The 18,075-nt window shown below is 44.4% G+C and overlaps 2 protein-coding genes across 3 annotated transcripts in view; one reads left to right on the top strand and one right to left on the bottom strand.

The window, feature by feature from the left end:
• LOC140425382 (creatine kinase M-type-like) overlaps positions 1–2,872 on the top strand; it is a 62,480-nt gene extending 59,608 nt beyond the window's left edge. For both annotated transcript variants that reach the window (XM_072509591.1, XM_072509596.1), the window contains one exon: positions 2,487–2,872. In XM_072509591.1, the coding sequence (XP_072365692.1) occupies positions 2,487–2,665 (179 nt within the window). In that variant the 3' untranslated portion in view covers positions 2,666–2,872. The remainder of the gene's footprint in view (positions 1–2,486) is intronic.
• Positions 1,541–5,141, bottom strand: mrpl57 (mitochondrial ribosomal protein L57). The gene is made up of 2 exons (XM_072509611.1): positions 5,052–5,141; positions 1,541–4,156 (listed from the first exon to the last, which is right to left on the bottom strand). The coding sequence occupies exon 2, from the start codon at positions 4,138–4,140 to the stop codon at positions 3,829–3,831; it is 312 nt and encodes a 103-aa protein (XP_072365712.1). The 5' UTR covers positions 4,141–4,156; positions 5,052–5,141; the 3' UTR covers positions 1,541–3,828.
• Between the last annotated feature and the right edge of the window lie 12,934 nt (positions 5,142–18,075).

Raw genomic sequence — 18,075 nt, 5'->3', positions numbered from 1 at the left:
AATAACATTTCACACATCCATCTCGTGTTTTAAGTTCATGCTACCTCATAATATACTAACCTCTAGCTTTCTTTTAGTTCAAGAAAAATCCATTTCCTGATGGTTATTCTATTTCTCAGGTTGATGTACTGTCTATGTACCTTTTTGTTTGCTCACTACCCTAACATATCCATTTGTACATTTTGCTAAACCATAAACATACACAGAGCTGTGATGTCCAAGCAAAATATTTTCTATCTCCAGTTTTTAGCGCATCTCACATAATTTGACAGGAATGCTTTTTATCTTCTATAATCACCCATTTCTAATAGATAGCTTTATTTTAATGTACTTCCTTGAGAATTCATTTTATGATTTTTTTTCCTTCACGTTCTGGCCATGTCACATGACATCAGAAATATTCACTAACAGAACAGCAATTAAAACTATATCTGTCCATCTTCTCCACAACTGTGTTTCAATCTCTTCTATCAAGTTTTTGTCCTTGCCAAAACATTCACAGGACCCTAATTAGTCACAAATAAAATCCTGGATGTTTGCCATACACCTCCAATTAAAACTGATAATTTTTCAATCATCTCATGGCCAATTCCTGTCCATTACTTCTTCCAGTACCAGAATCCTCTAGAAACTCTGCCTTCCTTCAGCTTTATCCTTAGATAGCTTGATTCCTTCACCAGTGATAACTATGCCTCTGCCTGCCTTGAGCTCTGATATTCGCTCACTAAAACTTCAAGCCTTTCACTCATTTAAACCTTACTGCTCACAGTAGCACAGTGGATTGCAGTTGCTTCACAGCTCCAGGGTCGATTCCCAGCTTGGGTCACTGTCTGTGGGGAGTCTGCACGCTCTCCCCGTGTCTGCGTGAGTTTCCTCCGGTTTTCTCCCACAAGTGCCGCAAGACGTGCTGTTAGGTGAATTGGACATTCTGAACTCCCCGTGTACCCGAAAAGGCGCCGGAACGTGGCGACTAGGGCTTTTCACAGTCACTTCATTGCAGTGTTAATGTAAGCCTACTTGTGACAATAAAGATTATTATGGTGAAGCTTTTAGTCATGTATCACAATATCATCTCTTTTGCTCAATTACTTTATAATTTAAAGAAATGCAGATTTTTGATGGAATTCCTCTGGCTATTCAAGGTGGCATTAGTGGCTCTTTTCAGCAAGTCTGTGGTAGAGTCTGCTGATACTTATTGTATCTCCACATACATATGATCTTGCTGTTACTGAAGCGCTGGTCCCAGAGTGGATCACTCCAACTGGCATTATTAAACTGCTAAATTTGTTTTCCAGATTCTAACCCTAAATGCTCAAGCTCCACTCCCACCACAGACAAGTTGCTCTGAATTCTTCCACTCTTTTTCCAGCCTACAAACCCACCTTGCAATTCTGCTGCGAAACTCTAGGCTTAAACATCAACACTGAATATTATAGTTGTGTTCCCCAACCAAATCCTTTGGCTGTAATCCTGGGCAGCAATTGTGAGCAACATGTGATATTTTTAATAAACTACAAATCACACTCCAGAGATAGTGGACTACATGAGAAAACATAGTTTATTTCATTCTGCATTCACCATATAAAGTGTTAAGTTCCTAGAAACACAAACCCCAAAGATTCATGTAGTGACATAAACTGGCAAGTGTGTGTGGCAGCAAATGCTGTGTATTTATGTGTTTCAATTCAATTACAAATAAGTAATATAAGTAAAAATAAATAATATAGTAATATTTTTAATTGTCTTGCAACACAACCAATTAGATGATAATGTGGCCATAATTTACTGTAGCATAGCAACAAACGTTTTAATTACAATATTTTCCTGCACAAGTTGATAATGGGAACCCAGGACTTGAGTGTAAAGGGCAAACAACTACATATTTCCTTAACAAATCTGATGGAAGGATTTTGAAACAAACACAAGGACTTAGAGTGTGTGAACTCTGTGCTAATTCAGTACAGAAAGAAAAGTATCGAGAGGGATAGAAAGATCGCAAGATTGAAAGAAAATGATGAAAAAGTTAAAAAGAGACACCATACTTATTGTAGTTAATTTTCAGTGCCAAAGAGAATGACTGGCAGTAATTAACATCATATCATGTTAAAAGGGCACTTGAACTGAGAGGCAAGTAGTTCATATCTACTGCACAAACACAGCAACTTGATGCCTTTCAATGTTAAGGCAGACAGTGAGATGCCATTTTCATGAAGCTAATGGTGGAGTGGCCCATCTCAAGACAGCAACTTCTAGATTTCAGCATTTAACTACACATCTGCCCCTCACTTGTAATACTGTGCATAAATGAGCCTCATTGTTATTTTACAGCAAATTATGGACCAATGTTTCAAATTATTAAACCATTGCAAAAAATGTTTGCAGAATTTATTTTGATTTCCTGTTCCCATTTTTATACTCTCCTGTTATAATCATTGAAACTGTAGTTATATTTACTAATTTAACTGATGTCCTCACTTTTCCTCTAGGTTCTGTAGATACTTCTGTTGAAAGGGAGGTCTGGGATATTTCCAACGCAGATAGAATTGGTTTCTCAGAAGTCCAGCTATTGCAGATGGTGATTGATGGCATTAAACTGTTGATCAACATGGATAAATATATTGAACATGGACGACCTATTGATGATCTTTTTCCTACACAGAAGTAGATAGGCATACATGAATAACAGTAAATATTAAGTTACGTAGTGAGATGGGAACTATTTTTACTCACAAACGAAGAGATCCACACAAGTATTTTTGAGAGTGTGTAACAAAAATGTTTTGTAATAGGCTGTTACACACTAGGATATCCCTGTAACCTGTGAGCCAAATAAACAAATCTGAATAAAAAATAATCTGTTGATACAAAATAATTTCTGCTTCGGAAATAAAGCATTAATTTACAAATGACACCATGGTGTTACATACTAAATAATTATACATTTATAGACTTCAATACTTTTGATTTTCCAATGCTAAAATTAGCATGCAACATCAGGAACGTTGAATCTTGCACAGCATCATACAAATCAGTGAGCCAGAGGGAGGGAGAAATGGATATACGTTGACAAAGCTAGGTTTTGGGAACTCCAACAAGGTGATCTCCATTAAAAAAAACTACATTCTCCAATTGGTTTCTTACCCCAATTTACTCTACTTTTGAAAGAATGTATTTTTGAGTACCTTTACGATCCTCATCTAGTTGACCATTATTTATGCGTGTCCCTTGGCAGTTAAATGCAGTAAACTGTTCAACTGCAGTCTCATTCTATCTTCACCAAACACTGACACTTTCAGTAAGGGTTTCTGCACCCGTACCACTACCTTGGCTGACCACTTGCCGTCACACAGACTGTGGATTGGACGTAGGATGTTCCTGGTCTGTATAAATTTGATGAGCCAAAATGATTGAGGAGCAGCAAGAGGAATTGACATGAAATCCTCAAATTCCCCCTTTTCTCCTTTTAACAAAACAAGAGCTTGAAGACCACGTAGCATCAAAAATTGTATTTGAAATGCAAGTCAAAAGTTCAACTCCCATTGATATTCAACTCCAAAATGAACAGAAGTATGCAATTCTGTACCAGAAAAATAAAAGTGCCACTTTTTCTTTACACAGGTTTTCTGGCAGATTTAAATAACATGGTTATTAATAGATGTACAGCTGTTAGAAGGGACAGTTGAACGAAGGACAAACAAATATAAATTTCACTGATGTCAATTATCAGGTCATAAAATTTGAGTTCTCAATAATTATCAAGAGGCACTTTTTAAACCCCTTCATTGGACCTGGCATCATAATTAAACAAGGCTTCTTCTGTCAAATTTCTCACATGCCCCATTTTTTGGTTACATTTAGGTGTTTTAAATACTCTTCAATATACTTGGATTCGGGGAAGTTTGCAGATTTGGAGGTTTTGAAGGCTTCCCAACGTTCAGCTCTGCGTTGTGCTGCATTGCCTCTTTCCTGCTCCACGGTCATCCAGGGGCGACTCAGCCAGTACTCTGTCTCCCTTTCGATTTCCAGTCTTTTAATTAAATTACGCATCATTTGCCAGGTAATTTGTCTAGGGCGTCTGTACTTTCCTATCCACTGTTTGCCTGGAATTCCTTTCCGAAGCAAAAATGCCGTAAGAAACATTTTGCCCCAGCTTTACCTTGAAAGAAAGTGCAAACAACAACAATTAGAAAATACAACTTTAATTTACTTTGCAATAATTCTTAGTGGTAAAATATTAAAAATTAAATACATTCTTGCATATAAGGGGAATTTTAAAATGACTGGAAAACAAAACAGAAAATGACAGACTTGAGGTTCAGCAGTTAGCTGAACAGCCGGGAAGAAACCCTGCATTCTGGCAAAGTGCCACAAAAAAGATCAATATTGCAAGTATATAATGCCTTTTGCTTTTCCACAACAAAAGCAGTGCAGTGACATCCTCATATATATGTTTGATGCCTCCAGACTACTATTTTGATGCTCTCCTGGCGCATCGTTCACTCTCCATAAACTCAGCTTCTTCAAAACACTGATGCCCATACCCTAGGTGGCAGCAAGTTCTAATCAGCTACCGATACTGGGTCCCAGCAAACTTAAACTTACTCGATGGTGGGTTCAAGTGCTAACTCCAGAGATTTGAGCGCTATAATCAAGGCCTACACTCCAGCACAGTACTGAGTGCTGCAGACTCCTCAGGAGAGTGTTCTCAGAAAGAGGTAGAAGACCCCCACAGCACTATCTGAAAAAGTGCAGGGCAGTTTTCCACAGCGTCCTGGCCAATATGTATCCCTCAACCAACATCAGAAAAACAAAACTTCCCATCACACAACCTCTTGGCGTCAGCAGCCAAATGAAGGAACTACGAAGGGAGCAACCAGCTGCAGACGTTGGGAATGGGCAAGAAACGGGAGAGGTTGGGGACAGGTGAGGAGGCGCTTCAGGTCCCGGTTCAGCTTGGCGACGGCAGATCCTGGCCTGAGTCGGAAAGTTGGCAACCTCCTATTGCCGTGACAGGAATTACATGATTCTTTCCCCCTCCCTCCTTGACTCACCGGCCTCTCTCGCACTGTCCACTTCCCAGCGCCGGAGAACCAGAAACCACCTCTGAATAACCCGTCACCCGATTGGCCCACGCCGCCGCAGCCCGCACCAGCAAACGGCAATACGACTGGCCGCCTCCAGCAACCTCAGCAAGAGGCATTATGATTGGTGGTGCGGTTCAATTGGTTGCTACGGGTGACGCCTTGAGCCGAAAGGCGGAGAGGCCCCGCCACTGGAAAGTGGCGAGAAATTAGTGTCGGGCGAGGGAAGGTCAGAATTCGGTCTGGCGATACCGAGGGATGCGTGTTAATATAATCCGAGGCTCTGCGGGGTCTCAGTTTCCGCCAGGATGGGGGTCGTGCTTGTGTGTCGGCGGCTGGAGGAACAGGGTCTCTCCTGTCGCCGATACACTCCTGTCGCCAGTAAACCCCGACTGGCCCCAGCGTGATGTGCATGGCTTCTCTCCCCCCCCCCCCCCCCCGCAATTATCCCCTAACCTTTCCATTACAACCTGCCCTCCACACCCTCAAACCACCCATACCCACCCTTTCCTCCAATCATCCCACGTACTCCTGCCCTCTAATCACCCCCTAACCACCAACTTGCCCATCACCCAACCACCCCATGACCACCCTTCCCTCTAATCATACCATGTATCCTTGCCCTCCAATCACCCTAACAACCCTGTACCCACCCATGCCCACTCTTTCCTCCAATCATCCCCTAATCACCCTACATATCTCTGCCCTCTAATCACCTCCTATCCACCCAAAGCACACCCATCCCAAAAATCACTCGGTAACCTCCCCAAACCCACCTCATACCACTTAGAATCCAACTCCCTTCTTCTTAGGTAGTCCCTTGGAATCAAGGATGACTTGCTTTCACTTCATTTTCATGGGTTCTAAAATGTCTGATAAATCCAATGTGTGATTTACAGACTTTGGCACATGCAGGGCTGGTGGTGCTTGAAGGTCAAGTACATAGAACATAGAACTGTACAGCACAGTACAAGCCCTTCGGCCCACGATGTGCTGAACTAGTCTGAAACTAAGATCAAATCAACCTAGTCCCAATCATTCTAGTGCACTCCATATGCCTATCCAATAACCGCTTGAAAGCTCCTAAAGTGTCCGACTCCACTACCATAGCTGGGGGTGCGATCCATGCCCCAACCACTCTCGAAGTAAAGAACCTACCTCTGCCATCCCTCCTATATCTTCCACCATGAACCTTATAGTTATGCCCCCTTGTAACAGCTACATCCACCCGAGGAAAAAGTTGCTGAACGTCCACTCCATCCCTCTCATCATCTTATACACCTCAATTAAGTCACCTCTCATCCCCCTTCGCTCCAATGAGAAAAGCCCTAGCTCCCTCAACCTTTCCTCATAAGACCTACCCTCCAATCCAGGCAGCATCCTGGTAAATCCCCTTTGCACACCTTCCAATGCTTCCACATCCTCCCTATAATGAGGTGACCATAACTGCACACAATACTCCAAATGTGGTCTAACCAAGTCTTGTACAGTTGCAGCATAACCTCACGGCTCTTAAACTCAATCCCCCTGTTAATAAATGCTAACACATTATAGGCTTTCTTCACGGCTCTATCTACTTGGCTGGCAACTTTCAGAGATCTATGGACATGAACGCCAAGATCTCTCTGCTCCTCCACATTCTTCAGAACCCTGCCGTTAACCCTGTAATCTGCATTCAAACTTGTCCTACCAAAATGAATCACCTCACACTTATCAGGGTTAAACTCCCATCTGTCACTTTTCAGCCCAGCTCTGCATCCTATCAATGTCTCTTTGCAGCCTACAACAGCCCTCCACATTATCCACTACTCCACCAATCTTGGTGTCATCAGCAAATTTACTCACCCAACCTTCAACTCCAACATCCAAGTCATTGATAAAAATCACAAATAGCAGAGGACCCAGCACTGATCCCTGTGGTACACCGCTGGTGACTGGGCTCCAGGATGAAAATTTACCATCTACCACCACCCTCTGTCTTCTATGTGTTGGCCAGTTACTGATCCAATCGGCCAAATTTCCCTCCATGCCATGCCTCCTTACTTTCTGCATGAGCTGACCATGGGGCACCTTATCAAATGCCTTACTAAAATCCATGTATACAACATCAACTGCTCTACCTTCATCTATGTACTTAGTTAGCTCCTCAAAGAATACAATCAAACTTGTGAGGCAAGACTTACCCCTCACAAATCCGTGCTGACTATCCTGGATTAAGCTGTATCTTTCCAAATGATCATAAATCCTATCCCTCAGGACCTTTTCCAATAATTTACCTATGACCGAAGTAAGACTAACCGGCCTATAATTCTCAGGGTTACACCTATTCCCTTTCTTGAACAAGGGGACAACATTCACCTCTCTCTAGTCTTCTGGCACTATTCCTGTAGACAGTGAGGACATAAAGATCAAAGCCAAAGGCTCTGCAATCTCATCCCTTGCCTCCCAAAGAATCCTAGGATATATCCCATCAGGCCCAGGGGACTTATCTATCCTCAGGCTTCTCAAAATTTCTAACACATCTTCATTCCAAAAAACTACCTCCTCAGCCTACCAGCCTGTATCGCACTATCCTCCTCAACAACATGGCCCCTCTCCTTTGTGAACACTGAAGAAAAGTATTCATTTAGGGCCTCTCCTATATCTTCAGACTCCATGCACACGTTCCCACTACTGTCCTTGACCGGCCCTAACTTCACCTTGGTCATTCTTTTATTCCTCACATAAGTGTAAAAAGCCTTGGGGTTTTCCTTGATCCTACCCGCCAAGGACTTCTCATGCCCCCTCCTAGCTCTCTCTTGAGCTCCTTCCTAGCTATCTTGTATCGCTCAAGTGCCCTAACTGAACCTTGTTTTCTCATCCTTACATAAGCCCCCTTCTTCCTCTTGACAAGACATTCAACCTCTTTTGTAAACCATGGTTCCCTCACTCGACCATTTCCTCCCTGCCTGACAGGGACATACATATCAAGGACACGCAGTATTTACTCCTTGAACAAGCTCCACATCTCAATTGTGCCTATCCCAGTTCCTGTTTCCATCTTATGCTCCCCAATTCTTGCCTAATCGCATCGTAATTACCCTTCCCCCAGTTATAAAACTTGCCCCGCTGTATGTTCCTATCCCTCTCCATTGCTATAGTGAAAGTCACCGAATTGTGGTCACTATCTCCAAAGTGCTCTCCCACAACCAAATCTAACACTTGGCCCGGTTCATTGCCCAGTACCAAATCCAATGTGGCAGTTGATAGGTTGTTTGAAAGTTTGTGTGCTCTCTCCGATGCATCGACTTTGCCCCTGCCTGTTCCTGATGAAGTCTCTTGATGTGTTCAGTCCTTTCCCAAATGAACCCTCTCCACAATCCGACGACTCCCATGAGTCGACCGGTCTGTTTGACTTCTTCATAGATGCCTTGAGGACATCCATAAAACAATTTTGCTGTCCACCTGGGAATCTCTGCCATGATCGAGTTCCAAGTGGAGCAGTTGCTTCGGGAGTCTGGTGTCAGACATACAAGCAACGTATGGCAAATCTGGTTTTGCATTATTAGGGCCTCAATGCTGGGAATGTTGCCTTGGGAGAAGACACTGCTGTTTGACCGATTGTTTTTCCACCAGATTTGGAGGATCTTGCAAAGGCACTGCTGGTGGTACTTGTTCAGTACTTTGAGATGTCTGCTGTAGGTCAGTGATTTTCAAACTTTTTTTCCCGGGACCCACTTTTACCAACTGGCGGATCTTTGGGACCCATGCCGGCTGACCTTCGCGACACACCATTATTGCTTCATTTTAATGCGGCAGGTAGGCCTGCTTTGTTCTCACGATCTCTCTTGCTTCGTCATTCAATGTTACATTTCAGCTAAAGACTTCTGCTGACAATTTAAGTTCTTGCTGCATGCTTTGAAAAAACTCACTCTCCATGCTTAGTCTTCAAATGCCTTTGAAGATTTGAGGGTTTTAAACTTCATTTGTCAGTACTACCCTGAATATAACACACATGGGCTTTGCATCCTTATTTGCATTGATATAATTAAAGCCATACCTCAAGAAATCATCTTTATACTGCTTTGTTCCTGATTTCAGTTTCTTCTTAATTGTTTGTTCACCAGAGGTCCCGGAGCTCGGGATAAGCTCACACCAACACTGCCTTGTCCTATCGTGGACTCTCCTGAGAAGCTCTTTCCAGCAGATTTAGTTGTGAGATCCTGGTCTGTTTGTATCTCTGGCCCTCTCTACCTTGTTACAAAATAACCCACCTTCAGTTCTTCACTCAGCCCTGTTGTTTTCTTGCTGGCAGCTACAAAATGGAGGAATCTCACCTCTATGATTTTGCACCCAAAGCATTGACGTGCCGATGCGTGACCTCTCTGCCGCTGGCACTGGCAGAAAGACTCATCGTTAATATTTAAAGGCCGGTACCGGCATTCTTTTTTTTTTTTTACTTTGAAACTTTATTTCTGAGACATAATTTTTCCAAATTTATGACTTTTTACTGCTAACAATTAAAACAACTTCAGTTGAATGTGTGCAGCCTTACATTTACACACAAACGTTGTTTCAAATATATTCCCATTTCTTTAGAAATTTAACCAATTGTAGAAAAAGGTGCAATTTTTTTTTTACTTTACAAACTACAACTTTAGGGGAGATGAAGTAACTTGTCAAACACACACAATATCACACTATTTCTTTCTGGTTCAACTGCATTGCACTATCCAAACACCCAAGTCACTTTCTGCTCCATTCTCACCAAAAGGGGAGGTTTACTAGATTGATAGCTGGAATGAGCAAGTTGTCTTATGAGGATGGGGAAAAGGTCCAAAAACACCGCCAAGAGTGGGAGCCACCAAATGTGCGACCACCCGCACCTTGGACACCACCGGAAGTCATGTTGAGCATTTCAAACACTTCCTGTTTCTATTGGAGCAAAGCTAACCCCTTTTTCTAGCCCACCAAACAGCAATCATGTTTTGTGAGCGCCTCATTCCGTTTCAACAAGAAACCCAGCAGCAGCTGCTGCCTGAGATCTGGTTTGAACAACATCAAACATGACTTAAAAAAACTTAAGGTATGAATGTAACAACGTCCCGATAAAAGAAAATCAATGTAAAAGCAATAAACTGATAAATTAAAAGATTGAGTAATTAATAAAAACATTAAAAAGTGTCAAGCAGCAAAGCTAACTCATTAATTTCTTTTTGGGTTTTCACTGAAGCAGCAGAGCTAGAGAGAAATAGACGAGGCCCCAAGCCCTGGTCACTAGGGAACGGAGAGTGGACCAGATGGGACTGAGCTGAGGGCTTTGGTTTAGCTAATGCCATTGTGGTCGCCTCTAGTGACACACACTCTGAACTGGTCTCAGCGGAATTCATACGGAATTGGGGATTGGAAGTGGATTGCCTTTCAGACTTGAATTTCCTCCTCTTGTGTCCCTGTATGTACAGGCTTTTGGGGAGAGAGCGGGGGTGGTGGTGTTTATCCTTGTACCGAGCAGCCTCTGTGGGATTGTCCATCTCAGTTTCAGGGTTCTCTCACAGTCACTCACTCACTGCCACCCATCCCTCACTGCCACCACCCGTCCCTGCGACCCCCCCCCCTCCCCCAAGCCTGTAAGGAAAGATGTATGTGATGGCATCTGCTGGACGTGGTAAATCTATTGAATGGCTGGTGGGATGGAAAATGGGGACATGAAAACCCCGTTGGTTCTGTGAGGGAGGGGAAGGCATGAGAAGAAGTGCAGAAAATGGGATGAAATGCCCTGGTGACATGGTGGAGGGAACATTTGTTTGCTGAAAAAGATATATTGGATACACCATTGTGAAAGATGGCGTTGTTGAAACGACTTTTTATTGGGAACTGCCAACATGATGTTGGCCATCTCTATTTTTCTTGCTGTTATGCCCAGTGAAGTAATGTCCTGAAAAGAAGGCCACAATTTCCTAGTTTTGTGACCTGCTGAATATTCATCTCTTTGAGGGAATCCTGCAATTATCCTGATATCAGAGTTCAGCTATTGAACCCATCTAAATTACAATTCAAGAGGGGAGTAAACTGCTTTCTTTACCAGGTCCACAATTACTGTCCTACAAGAGTCAGACATGTGAACTATGAACTATTCTTTTGTTTGCAACTGGTAAAAGTACACTATTTTCGATAAATGTATTTTTCTCGAATGTGTGCGAGCGCTGAGTAATTGGCATAACAATTAGATTTTCAAGGTGAATTGTCAATAAATAATCATCTTTATTTAAATTAAATTTTGTTACTGTTATTTAAATTCATCACAATTCAGGGGCTGAGAAACACACATACCTGCTTCTCCAAAAGCGACACTGATTACAGCTAATCAGGGAAAGGGTACAAGCATTTCAGTTCAGTCCTGATCCTGTCTGTAACATTGCTGATAAATGTGGCACTGGTTATGTTTGAAGACTTGCCCTCTACCTTGTGGAAATTGAACACAAACAAACTGATACCTCCTCCAGGACTATGACCCCATGAACAAACATCGAACTATTGCTTTCCAGACCATCACAGACCTTATATTCTCTGGATATCTGCCCTCCGTGGCCTCCAACCTAATACCCCCACAACCAGCACAGTCCATTTCTACTTCCTTCCCAAAATCTACAAACATAGACCCACTATTCCAGCCAGTTCGTGCTCCAGAGAGTTGTCTTCTTGACTATTTTTCTCCCTTGTTCAGTTCGTTTTCGCCTACATCAATGATTCTTCTAGCACTCTGCAACTTCAGTAGTTTCCAGTTTATGGCTCTAATCATCTCCTTTTCTCCATGTGTGCCAGCCCACCTATATTTCCATCCTCACCAAGACAGCCTAAGGACTCTCTGCCTCCTTGAATGGAGACCCAATCAGTCCCTATTCACGGCCACCCTCATCCGCCTGACTAATTCTGTTTTCACACTGAAGTTAAACATTATTTTTAAACTGTCATTGCTTTCAAATCTCCACACAGCCTTGCTCTTCCCTATTTAAAAAAATAAATAAATTTAGTGTACCCAATTCATTTTTTCCAATTAAGGGGCAATTTAGCGTGGCCAATCCACCTAGCCTGCACATCTTTGGGTTGTGGGGGCAAAACCCACGCAAACACGGGGAAAATGTGGAAACTCCACATGGGCAGTGACCCAGAGCCGGGATCGAACCTGGGACCTTGGCGCCGTGAGACTGCAGGGCTAACCCACTGTGCCACCGTGCTGCCCTGCTCTTCCCTATTTCATTAATATCCTACAACCTCACAACCTCAGAATATCCAGTTATAATCGCTGCATCATTGGTGCCCATGCCTTTAGCTGCTTGGACCTAAGCTCTAGAATACCCTCTCTGCCTTGCTTTCCTCCTAAAACCCACCTGTTGACCAAGCATTGGGTTATCTGACCTAATGTCACAAAGCTCGGTATCATACTTTGGTTTATTACAGTTGGAGCCAGTTAAAATGGCTAACTCCTGACTTAGAATGGGTAACTCCCGATTTAAAATGGCGAACGGCAAAGGCTGATGGGAAAGTCAGCCAACAGGACACAAACAAGCAGCTGCGGGTTGAGTGTGTATTTACCTCTGGAAAGACCAGACAAGATCGATACCGGCAACCATCAGCATAGCAAAACACCAGCCATCTGCATACTAATGAGCAATCCCCAGGAACAATGAGCAACATAAAGCCAAACCAGACTCCGTGGCGCCAGCAGAAGCCTACACAATGGGAGGTGAACGACCACCTCAAGACCGCCCATCGATCAGGGAACCGCTCCAGCATTGGAGAAAATCAAACCAAGTGATTGGGACAAAGTCCAATCACTTGGAACCAGGTACAGGGTCCGCCCCGAAAGGCGGGAAGCCCCGGGGGACTATAAGAATCAAGCCCAAGTTCAAATCGGCCCTCTGCTTCTCTTCTGGACCGGGTCACTCAGCAACGCGAACCAACCCTTGACAGTGACCGGTCCAGCCATCGCTGATATCTAGTAAGTCTTACTTCAACGCTCACTACGAGATAGGCGCTCCTAGCTACCAATCTGTACCAACTTCGAATCCCGCAGGCTCAGAACCCAAACGAAAGTCCATTTGTTTCCCTGACCTGGTGGGCCAGTTCCAAGTTAAGTATTGGCCTGTTAGTCGTAGAAATAGCTTAGACGTAGAATTTATGCATGATTACTGTGTATAATAAATGTGCTTTGATTTAAATCTTACTAAGCGGTGTATTGGATTATTGATCATTACTCGGACTTGGGGCAGCACGGTAGCATTGTGGATAGCACGATTGCTTCACAGCTCCAGGGTCCCAGGTTCGATTCCAGCTTGGGTCACTGCCTGTGCGGAGTCTGCACATCCTCCCCGTGTGTGCGTGTGTTTCCTCCGGGTGCTCCGGTTTCCTCCCACAGTCCAAAGATGTGCAGGTTAGGTGGATTGGCCATGATAAATTGCCCTTAGTGTCCAAAATTGCCCTTAGTGTTGGATGGGGTTACTGGGTTATGGGGATAGGGTGGAGGTGTTGACCTTGGGTAGGGTGCTCTTTCCAAGAGCCGGTGCAGACTCGATGGGCCGAATGGCCTCCTTCCGCACTGTAAATTCTATGATAATGACTTGAACCATGTGGCGGTATCGGAAAGATACCTGGCGACTCAAGAGCAAAGGTGATAAAACAGAGCAATTAAACTGAGGCAAAAGTTAGCAACACAGTCCTGTAAACACCTTGTGGCCTTCTCCAGCTCCTAGCTCATATGTTCATATGATTCTGTTGGAGACCCCAAATCTGTCTATTTCAACCTAAATATATTCAATGATGATGCATCCACAGCCTTGTTGGGTAGAGACTTCCACAGTTTCGCAATCCATTTGAGTGAAGAAATTTCTCGTCTTAAATGGTCGCCTCCTTATCCTGAAACTGTGCCCCCTGGTTCTAAATTCCCCAGCCCTGGGAAACGCGGCCTTTTGGCTAAGATTGGAGTATCGGCCGCATTTGGAGTATTGCGTGCAATTCTGGTCGCCGCATTATAGGGAGGATGTGGAAGCATTGGAAAGGGTGCAGAGGAGATTTACCAGAATGTTGACTGGTATGGAGGGAAGATCTTATGAGGAAAGGCTGAGGGACTTGAGGCTGTTTTCGCTTGAGAGAAGAAGGTTAAGAGGTGACTTAATTGAGGCATACAAGATGATCAGAGGATTGGATAGGGTCGACAGTCAGAGCCCTTTTCCTCGGATGGTGATGTCTAGCATGAGGGGACATAGCTTTATATTGAGGGGAGATAGATATAGGACAGATGTCAGAGGTAGGTTCTTTACTCAGAGAGTAGTAAGGGCATGGAATGCCCTGCCTGCAACAGTAGTGGACTCGCCAACACTAAGGGCATTCAAATGGTCATTGGATAGACATATGGACGATAAGGGAATAGTGTAGATGGTGTTTCGAGTGGTTTCTCAGGTCGGCGCAACATCGAGGGCCGAAGGGCCTGTACTGCGCTGTAATATTCTATGTTCTAAGATGAGCGTGAGGTCAGGTGTAATGCCTGGATCTGGTATGTCTCTCTTGTGTGGACCATGAATTGGATTCAATTTGAATTGGTTTTTGGAGCTGGATTAGGGGTTTGCCCCTGTCCACAGCTCTGGCTCTGTAACTCTGATAAAGTAATTTTTAAAAAAAATCTGTACCATGTCAAGCCTGTTCACTGTCTTAAATGTTTCCGTGAGATCACCTCTCTTTCTCCTAATCTCCAGAGAATATGGACCCATTTACTCAGCCTCACCATGGGGTACCACTTTTGTCCCAGGTGAATCTGGTGAATCTTCATTGTATTACCTCCAGTGCAAAAGTATTGTTACAATCAGGTGAGGAGGGAATGGAATGGTTCCTCTCTTTTCTACTCCTCATTTGACTGCAACAAATTTATTTTTTAAAAAGATGCTCGCCAATTCAGTGTGTTTAACTGTTTGCTGTAACTGTAACAGGCTGACAGGTTTCCATTGTAAGATTTTTTAAAAGAGTATAGTATTTATTGGACTTAACACCCAATCTAAATAAAAATAATAAAAACAGTGACATACACAAACACAAGTAAGTTACGAAATAGGAGTAAAGTTGTTATTATTTAAATTTAAAAAAAATAAAGCGTACCCAATTACTTTTTTTCTAATTAAGAGGCAATTTAGCGTGGCCAATTCACCTACCCTGCACATCTTTGGGTTTGTGGGGCTGAGACACACACATTCACGAGGAGCATGTGCAAACTCCATACGGACAGTGACCTGGGGTTGGGATCGAACCCGGGTCATTGGCGCCGTGAGGCAGCAGTGCTAACCACTGTGCCGGCAAAGTAGAAGTAAAGTTTATGCAGTTTCTTAATGTCCAGTAAAAGTAAGTGATATGTAGATGAAAATGAAATGAAATTAAATTAAAATCGCTTATTGTCACAAGTAAGCTTCAAATTAAGTTACTGTAAAAAGCCCCTAGATCGTGTAGATTGATGGGTTCAGCCTGGACTCAGGGTCCCTCAGGGTTCAGCGTCAAGACAATTTAGAGATGTTGACAGATGATTAATCTTTCCAGCTTGAGGCAGCAACTATTGGGTTGATTCTTAAAACCCTGCTTGTGGTGAGTAGATAGTCAAACAACATAACAGGGTTCAAGCTTGCAGATGGGTGGAAGGAGGGAGAGAGAGAGTGTTTGTGCACCACTCAATGTTCCTGCTTCTTCAAATGTGATGAATGTAAGAAATTGGTAGATATATCATATTATATTTATCTGTTGCCATAATGATTTTAGAAGCCTGGGTTAGGGTGTGTGTCTGCTGCGGTAATATTTTTTAAAAATCCTGGTTAAAAGACAGACCGGTGACGGTGGGCGGGAGGCCGCACAATGGAGGTCTCCCGTTCGGGAACGGCATTTTCGGGGCTTTAAGCCCGGTCCCAGGGTCCACGGAGGCGGCAGAAGCAGGGAGAAGGCACGGAGGAGGCACAGTGAAGACACAGGAGGAAAATAAAAAACAAAGAAAAATGTCGAGGGTGAGCAAAAAAACGGCCGAAAAAAAAAAAAACAGCTGAAGGTCCATCGGGGAGTGGAAAGGTCACCACGGGGTCACCAAGGAAAATGGAGGCTGGAGCACCAGGGAAGGCCGCACTGCTTACGGCTGAAGAAATAACTAAGGTGATGGCTGCGGAATTTGAAAAGCAGTTGGTGCAGATTGCGAAATGCATGGAGACGGTGAGAAAGGAGATGAGGGAGGTTTTGAGTGTGCTGGTGGAGGAGGCGGTTTCCCCGGTGAGGACGGAGGTGGCGAGAGCAGTGGCGGAGGTGGCGAGAGCAAGGGGAGGCGCTGAAGGAAGTGGAGGAGACGTTATTGCAGCACGGTGATCAACTTGCCTCAATGGGGAAAGAGATGCGGAAGGTGATGGACACTAACAAGAATCTGCGAGGAAAAATGGAAGACCTGGAAAACAGATCCAGGCGACAGAATTTGAGGATTGTGGGGCTGCCTGAAGAAGTTGAAGGACCGAAGCCGACTGAGTATTTTGCCGCGATGCTGGCAAAACTATTGGGGGAGGGGGAGGATCCCTCCCGATATGAACTGGATCGGGCTCATCGGTCGTCGAGGCCTGTACCAAAGGCGAGTGAGCCGCCAAGGGCAGTGACTCTGTGCTTCCGTAGGTACAGTGTGAAGGAGAAGGTCCTGAGCTGGGCCAAGCAGAAGCGGGTGGTGCAGTGGGCTGGAGCTGGTATACGTGTATACCAGGACTTTACGGTGGAGCTGGCAAGGAGGCGGGCTGCCTTCAACCGGGTTAAGAGGGCACTGTACGTTAGCAAGGTGCGGTGCGGCATTGTATATCCAGCAAAGCGGAGGGTGACTTACAAGCTCAGGGACTTTTATTTTGGAACGGCGGAAGCAGCGGAGGAGTTTGCGAAAGCAGAAGGACTGTGGCAGAACTGACAAATTGAGGAATGGCCATGTGCCGATGTAACCTCATGACTGTATTTTCTTCTTTTTTGTATCACTGCGCGCGGGTGTAGAGACTAAAGGAGCCAATGTGGTATATATTTGGACAAGGGAAGGGACAGGACTTTCACTCGAAATGAGGGTTCTTTGGGGTGTAGGTGGATATGCGGGGTTTGTGTGCTAAAAGGGGATCTTTGGGCTTTCCTACGGCCGGGCAAGGGGGAAAGGGACCCGGGCGGGGGCCTCCACGCTGGCCGGTTTAAGCCGGCCAGTGAACGGGAGTGAGGTGGGGGGAGGGGCTGCGGCCATCGGAGCCTGGCAGACCAGGGTCCGAGTGGTCTAGCCGGGGTGGAAAGTTGGGGGGAAGGAACCGAGGTTGGGAGGAGGAGTTTAACAAGAGGCAGTGAACTGGAGGAGCTGGAGACCTGGGGTGGGGGGTTGGGGGGGGGGAGCTGTGTAAGATTATGGGTGACTACGGGTAATCCCGGATTCCTTTTTGCCATTTGTTTATGTAAACATGCGGGTTGAGGTTCGGGGGTTGGTGGGTAGATGGGATCGTTGTTTTATGGGGACTGACATATCTTGCTGATTATTGTTTATTGTTGATGGATGTAAATGTGGGAGAAAATGTGAAAAAGAATTAAAACATTTAAAAAATAAAAGACAGACAGAGAGAGAGGAGCTGGCGGGGTGGGGTGGGGGGTGGGGGGGTGGATAGGGAGGATTGGAGGCTGAGCCAGCCAGACTGTAAATAAAGAAACCTAAGAAGGAACCTTTGTGACTGTACAATAAATGAAAACAAACAGCAATGTACATAATTTTGAAAATGCCAAAACATTTAAGATTTTTAAAAAAAGTTTGTGACTGCCAAAAGGTGCAATCAGGATGTCATAAAAATGTGATCATCATTCTTTCAAATCATGTTTATGTGTACAAGGAGGTGGGGTGGGGAGTTGGGGGGGGGGGGGGGGGGCTGTGTAAGATTATGGGTGACTACGGGTGATCCCTGATTCCTTTTTGCCATTTGTTTATGTAAACATGCGGGTTGAGGTT

Source organism: Scyliorhinus torazame, chromosome 1, assembly GCF_047496885.1.
Source record: "Scyliorhinus torazame isolate Kashiwa2021f chromosome 1, sScyTor2.1, whole genome shotgun sequence".
NCBI classification, from domain to species: Eukaryota; Metazoa; Chordata; class Chondrichthyes; order Carcharhiniformes; family Scyliorhinidae; genus Scyliorhinus; species Scyliorhinus torazame.
Note: the sequence above shows the minus strand (reverse complement) of the source record. Positions and strands in the feature narration are given on the sequence as shown.